This window comes from Rhinolophus hipposideros, assembly GCF_964194185.1.
Source record: "Rhinolophus hipposideros genome assembly, chromosome: 21".
Lineage (NCBI taxonomy): Eukaryota > Metazoa > Chordata > Mammalia > Chiroptera > Rhinolophidae > Rhinolophus > Rhinolophus hipposideros.
In genome coordinates, this window is record NC_138067.1 from 9,487,706 (window position 1) to 9,495,295 (window position 7,590).

The following is a 7,590-nucleotide window of genomic DNA, read 5'->3' on the forward strand; positions in this document are numbered from 1 at the left end:
GTCATCTAAAGGAGAGGTTGCAGGCTCTAGGTGGGCACATGCCCCTGACTTTTGGCCTTCTCGCCCTTGGGGGCTGGGAGTCACATCCTTGGGGACTGGGAGTCACATCCTTAGGGGCTGGGAGTCACATCCTTGGGGGCTGGGAGTCACATCCAGGACACGGCCTGAGTGGGGCCTGCTAAAACCCAGAACCTAGGATCAGGCCCCCTCCTGCCCGAGGTAAGAGCTTTTACAGTCATCCAGGGGAGGCAGAATGAGGCCTGAGCCAGGGTGGGAGCAGGCCCTGTGAAGGAGGGAACAGAAATGGCAGATTAATAGAGTGCGTAGGGCGGAGAGGCCAGATCATGAATGTAGCTGCCAGTGTGAGCACTGCAAGTACCCATGGGCCTGAGCCTGTCTTCCTGACACCTTAGCATGTGGCAGTGGGTGGGTGCAGCCTTGTAATGAAAACCACCTGAATAACTACCACTCTCACTGCCCTCTGCCCTCCGTCTCCCTGCCCTCTGCAACCCCAGCCCATGGTGTCTGGCTGGGCTGTGTGCAAGGCGTCTAGCCCCAGGGAGAGGTAGGGTGAGCCTACACCTACACCTCCTTGGCTATAAATACGCGGCCTCTGGTGGCTGCTCACTCGGCCTCCCTTCTGCAGTTGTGACAGCACCGGAGCCTCTCAGACACCTGGACCATGGACCCCAGGGAGTGCCCCTGCATGTCTGGTAAGGAAGGATGCCCACCCTTGGGCTTTGGGACCTTGCACCAGCTTCCTACAGGGAGCCTGCTGGACTCTGATTCATGCCTCTCTTCCTGCAGCTAGGAGCCACCAACGGTGTTTGTCTCAGACTGGAGACCTCTGGGGTAGCTCCCACTCTCCCACTGGTTGGCTACCAGCCAGATTTGCTGGAACTGATGGCCTGGCTCCTGAACAACAATGGGAGGGCCTAATAGCAGGCCCCTCGGGGCAGCCACCAGAACAGGGGAAGACCTCCAGGCCAGAACCTGGCAACCTGGTTCGGGTCCATTGCTGCCATCACTTCTGACACTTATTATGTACAGGCCTCAGTTTCCTCATTTGAAGACTAAGTTACTAATCCCTGCCGCCAGGGTTGCTGTGAAAGTGGTAGAATCACAAAGTACTTGCAGATGTTGGGGGAGTTATTTGAAGCGTGTGTGGACTCACAAGTCTCTGAAACCACTTAATTCCACAGAAGCATGTTGGCCAGGAGGACAGGGACCGGGGTTCAGGGTCATCCTGGATTTTAAGGGCTTTGAGACCTGGTATGAAGTAGTCCCACAGCCTCCCTGGTCCTTCACAGGACATATCTGTACCAAAAACTTGCCAAAGAGACAGAAGCTTCCAGCATCTTGAAATGCAAAATAATAGGTGGGATGGTTTGTTTGTTTTTTAATGTAGCTGGTTTTTATGATATGGAAACAAGTAGTGGCGTGGTTCTCAGTTTGGGCTTGTTTATATCCTTTGCTCTTCCTCCTGCCAATTCAGGGTTTCCATCTTGCCTGGTACCTGAAAAAGGTGAGCAGGGTACAAAAGGCTTCGACGGTCCCTGGGGGACCTTTGGCTTGGTGGAGTTGGCCTGATCTAGTGGTTCTCAAACCTGACTGTACATCAGAATCATCTGGGTTGATTTTGCAAGATACTGACTCCCTTTTTCCACACAGATCTATGAATCAGAATATCTCAAAGGTTGGTCCCAGGAACCTATGTTTTAATGAGGATCCTGGGGGATACTGAGGCAGCCGCCCCAGTTTCCGGGTGTGGCCTGGGACTGGGAACCACTTGGGGTGATGCTTGGCAGCATCTTCACCCTCTTGTCCAGCCTCTGCCCAGGAACAGCCCAGAGACGTTGGCACTGTGAAGGTCTGCAGCACACCTTGTGTTTCCCACTCCAACTGGGTCCTCATGTGTGTGGCTCTGTCCTCTCTTCTAGGGGGAATCTGCATCTGTGGAGACGACTGCAAATGCACCACTTGTAACTGTAAAACATGTCGCAAAAGTGAGTATGGAGGCCGGGGCACCGCGGGATAGGAGCTGGGAAAGTCTGTTCCCTCCATCCTCCACCCGCCGGCCATGGGGGGGACCACTTTTACCCCTTTGGGAGTGATCTGAGGTGAAAGCTGGGCTTCCTAGGGCTGCTGCCCACCTGGCGATGAGGGCACCACCGTGTTTCAGGTGTTTGGAGTGGGAATAGGACTGAGGAAAGGTTCCAGCCTGCCCAGTGGTGAAGGGGAGAGAGCAGTGGCCTGGAGTCATGAGCCTTGGGTTTTGGTTCTGCCACTGTCCAACTACTTTAGGCAAACCCTTCCCCTCTCTGGGCCTCTGATGAACTCAGCATGATCTCCGGGGTCCCTTCCAGCTCTAACATCCCACAATTTCCTGTCCCAGGTTTTTTGGGACTATGGGTTGAAACCTGTGGCAGGCTCTTCTTTTCCTACTTTCTCTAAGTGTTGGGAGGGCAAGTGGTAAGAGGGCAGTATTGACCCAAAGCTGATCTGTCCATCTTCTGACCCTTTCAGACTGCTGCTCCTGCTGCCCCCCGGGCTGTGCCAAGTGTGCCCAGGGCTGCATCTGCAAAGGGGGCGCAAACGAGTGCAGCTGCTGCCACTGAAATGCATTCATTGTGCTGGGATGAGGCCTGGGGAGCGTGTGTACAGTGCATTAGTTGAGAAGTTGGAATGATTGTGCTTTTTATATATTTGCCCAAATGAGGTGTTTGTGACATTCATGCAAAGTGCTTGGAGCAATAAAGTTTTCACTCGTGGTTGTCCGGTGGTCAGAGCACTGTTTTACCCTAACCCAGAAGGACCAAGAAGGGCTGACTCCGTTGCCGATTCGGTCATTGCCAGCCTGCATCCTCTCGCCACGTGCCTGCTGACTGCAGGGTCCTGCAGCGCTGCCTAAGTTCTTTCTCCTGCTGCCTGAGCTTTCCTGATGCCGACACAGGGTAGGCTGGGAGGACTGGAAAGTCAAGGGCATGGGGAACAGCCCTTACCCAATGACAAACAGGAGTTACTGGGTAAAGACCCCCGGCATCTTTACCTTACGTTGGGACAAATCTGAGGCATGTTCCACGCCGTCCCCCAGAAGTGCCCAGCCTCACTGAGCCCCAGTAGCCCACTGCAGTGACCTGGTCGCTAACAGGCCCCATCTTGACTTCCTTCCCTGTCTCACTTCTCCATTCTCCTACCAGTGCTTCCGGGGGCCTCCACCCAGAGAATCTATTTGTACAGGGTTTGCTTCCAGAACAACCCAGACTTCACCGGGCTGTCCTGGCATCGTGTTGGCCCAGAATGCCTCGCTGTGTTCACGGTGCTGTTTAAGGGGTTTTAGCATTGAATCATTCATGAACAGATAAGAGGTCTATGCTGATCTGAAGAAAATTCTCAAGGCCAAGACGCCAAGGGCATGAGCTGCTCTGGTTTGGTTATTTAGGTCAAACTTCAGGACGGGTGACTAGGCAGACATGGACCAGAAGAATTCGGTGCTGATCACTGAAGTTCTTGCATTTCCCAGAAGTCAATGTAAAGAGAAACCGAGGTCTTTGTTGTTTCCCCCAGGTGGCTGACACCACGCCAGCACAAATGCAGTGAAGTTTTAGGATAAATGCTGCCACTGTGGGCCACTGATAATACTCTAGCCACTGTCTGAGCATTTTACACACGTGCTCTCACTGAATCCCTACAGCAGCCCTGCAGAAGGGTGGGTTGTCTGGGGGAATGCTTGATTCTTAAAAAGTTATTTTAAATAGACCCACCTGCCCAATGTGCAAAATACAAAAGATACAAAGGGTAGAAGTCTCCTCACTTCAATGCCCAGTTCCTCCTCCCCAAGACAACTACTGGAATGACTACTGGTGGAACCTTCCAGGGATAGCCCACACCTGTACAAGTATGTATGACACATAGTCACACACACACGCACGCACACACACACACCAGTGGACTATATGTCCCAGGAAACTTAGCGCTTTCCCTTATATAGTAAACTCTTTGCCAAGTCCTTTAATTCCTCTTAAGAGAGCAGAAACAGTAGAAGGAAAAATTTTAAAGATTAAACCCCCAAAAAGTAAAGTGACAAAATAAGGGCCTGCGCACACAGTAGGTGCTCCACAAAGAGGGATTAGTAGGGCTGCAGCTGTCTTAGGCTTCTGCTTATTAATCTCTGAGAAGGCCTCTGCCAAGTCACTCTGTGACCACAGAGCTCTCAAGCCCCTTGGGAAGGATGTGATGGGGGCGATGATAACTTCCAGCAGGCAGAGCCGTCCTGTTATATCCCTCACTTCACAGATGAGAAGCTGAGGCTCGGGGAGAGTCAATGGCTTGCTCCATGTCACGAGGCTAGTGACGGGCAGAGCTGGGACCCGAACTGGGGGCTTCCCGTGCCCCTGCCCGGGCCTATGCATGGGGCAGAGAGAAGCTGCAGGTAGTAGTGTCTCCAGCCCAGGCCTAAGGGGTCCCTGCCCTGGGCCTTGGGCTTTAGAGCCGACATATCCTAACAAAAAAAACCCCACAAATTGATTAAAGAATACGTGGGGGATTCTGTTACTCAAGATCTGGTATTCGTTTGGCACTGTGATGTCGATTAACCCTAAACATCTGCTCTTGTTAACCAACACTGTTCCCCAGGGAAACACTTCTCCTGCTCTTGCCCTATGTCCTCAAAACAAAGAATGGGCCAAGGCCTTCACAGACACCTCACCAAAGAAGATATACAGATGGAAAATAAGCACATGGAAAGATGCTCCATGTCATAGGTCTTAATCTTTGCAAAAACCTTGCGGGACAGGGGTTAGTATCTCCATTCTACACGCAAAGTAACTGAGACTCTAAAGACCCAAACTCAGGCAGGACTAGCTGAGAGAGAAGCTTGAAGACCCTGAGGGAAGATGAGTTTGGGGAAAAGCTGAAGTGGAAAGTGAGTAGCCTGGCTACAAGTGACTCTGAAGGGGTAAAACTTAAGCAGTGCAAGGAAACAGATTTTAGGTACAAAAAGAAGAGTGATCTCACTGCCGAGCTGCCTGGAACAGGAAAGTGCTGCATCAGGAGACTGACACATCATGAATTGTGTTCCTGTGTTGCCCAAGAGACAACGGAGATTTCTGAGAGGCTGTTACAGAGTCTGCACCTGCTCAGGACATACGGCCAACTTGGATGGAGACCACAAGAGAGGGCCAGGAATGCAGGCCAGATAACCGGACGGGGAATGAAGTTCCTCCTGTGGAGTGCAGGGGGCGCTCCAGGCCCAGAGGCAGCTGCAGCAGGAGTACTTTGAGCCCTTGGGTATTGCACAAGGGTTGGTTGAGGGGGCTGTTCCCGTCTCTGGCTGGGTTTGGGATCCAAACATCCTTCTAGAACGGGTCCTAGGTCTAGAACCCTCTGACACCACTGCTGGGAGGATAAATCAGGACAAGCTCTCCAAGGGCTCATTAAGCCATAGGTGTAAAAGGCCTTAACAATGTGTAAACAATCCAGAACCACAGGGCATAAGGCTCTTAAAACAACTCAATGAACCATAAAAATGTTCTTCCCATTTGACCCAGTAGTTTCGGGAAATCTATTTAAGGAACTCACCACAAATTTGGGGGAGGAGGGGAAGGAAGTCTCATTCATTCCCAAAAAGGTTCATTGCAGTACTATTTACAATTGTGAAAAAACTAGAAACAATGTCAAGTCTAAGTTTGTGAAACTGTTCAAGTAGCTATGGCCCTTGCACACAATAGGGTACACAGCCATTAAAAATGCAACAACACAGGAATGATTATGGTAAAATCTTAAACAAATAAGAAGCTACAAATTAGTTTTTTAAAAAGGAACTACAAATTAGTTTTAAAAAGAAGCCAAAATATGAAAATGAAATATACTAAAATGTTAACAGTGATCGTGTTCCAATCATAGGTATATTTCCTTCTTTCTATTTTTCTGAATTTTCCAAAATTCACTGAAGTAGCATTTTTAAAAATAAGTAAATATTGTTTGAAAAGGAAAAAAAATGTGTACTTTGAGCCAGAAATCCTACTTTAAAGAATGTATTCTAAGAATAAAATCATGATTGTTACACACACACACACACACACACACACGTTACCAAAATGTTTGTCACAACATGGATTATAATAGTGAAGATTTGGTAACAACAAAAATGTCTCAAAGTAGGGGAATTGGCTAAATAAATTGTGGAATGAATCTACCAAAATAAAATTGTAGAAGTGAAACTTATTTCATGGCCAGATGTTTATAAGCCACTGAAAAATACAGAAAAAGAAAGTCATTCATAAATCAGTGTGTGCTGAATGACTTGAGAGCCATTCATTCATTCAATAAATGTGTTGCATATCTCCTGTGTACAGAATACTCTTTTAAGTCCTTTGGATGTGTCAGTAAACAAAAGCAATGATTCCTTATAGGATCATGGTGCTTAAATTCTAGCAGGAAAGACAGCACATAAGCTTTACAAATAAGTAAATTATTTAGTTTGTCAGAAGGTGTTAGATGCTATGAAAAAGAGAGATAGAGCAAGGTGTGGGGTTCCGGGGGCTGGAGATTTGAGATATATGTTGCAATTTTAAACAGGTGATCATGGTGGGCTTCATAGAGACAGTAAGATATTAGCAAAGACTTAGAAGAAAGAAAGAAGGGAGTGAGCTGTGTGGATATCTGGGGGAGTATTGCAGGCGCAGGCGAGGAAACAGAGACAAAATAGTTTTAGGTTGTGAGAATTAACAAGGGGTCAGAGGGGAGTAAAGGTGGGGGTAAAGAGGACCCTCTGAAGCAATACACCTGTATGAAACATTCTTCAGGAATCATAGAAGCTGAGAACTGAAGGATGAAGGGCCCAGCCCTGCGAAGAATGGGGGAGGGTATTTTGGAAGAATGTTGTGATTTTCAGGCCCCTCAAAATCCTGGCCACCTTTGGGTGTGGGAGGCATATTAGTCAGGGTTCTCCAGAATAACAGAATAGATAGATAGATAGATAGATAGATAGATAGATAGATAGATAGATAGATAGATTAGATGTACATATATACATATATAATGATATGAGATATATAGTCTATATAAATAAGAATATATATTATATATTTATTATAGGAATTGGCTCACACGATTATGGAGGCTGAGAGTCCCACAATGTGCCATGTGCAAGCTGGAGAACCAGGAAAGCTGGTGGTGTGATTCAGTCTGAGTTCTGAAACCTGAGAACCAGAGCACCCATGTCTCTATCGGGAGCAAGTGGATGTCTCAGCTCAGGCAGAGAGTATTTCGCCCTTCCTCTGCCTTTTGTTCTATTCAGGCCCTCAACAAATTGGATGATTCCCACCCACATTGGTAAACGCAATCTTGAAGCAGTCTAGCAATTCAAATGCCAATCTCCTCTGGAAATATGCTCAGAGACACACTCAGAAATAATGTTTTCGGCTATCTGGGCATCTCTCAGCCATCATGGTGGGGCGTGGGGCGTGGGGCGTGGGTGGGAGATTGCTCTCCCAGTTCTAAAGCCTCAATTTCAAGGACGTACCCCCCCAGCTGAGCACACACGGGGGTGGGGGCGTGCACTCGGGCGGGCAGTGTCCTCCCCTGAGC

At 48.6% G+C, this 7,590-nt stretch overlaps 1 protein-coding gene across 1 annotated transcript; it reads left to right on the forward strand.

Moving 5' to 3' along the window:
* Positions 1 to 682: 682 nt before the first annotated feature.
* Positions 683 to 2,618, forward strand: MT4 (metallothionein 4; the record flags this gene model as incomplete). Its single annotated transcript, XM_081032486.1, has 3 exons — positions 683 to 713; positions 1,941 to 2,006; positions 2,527 to 2,618. 3 exons carry the CDS (start codon positions 683 to 685, stop codon positions 2,616 to 2,618), a joined length of 189 nt encoding a protein of 62 aa, XP_080888612.1.
* Between the last annotated feature and the right edge of the window lie 4,972 nt (positions 2,619 to 7,590).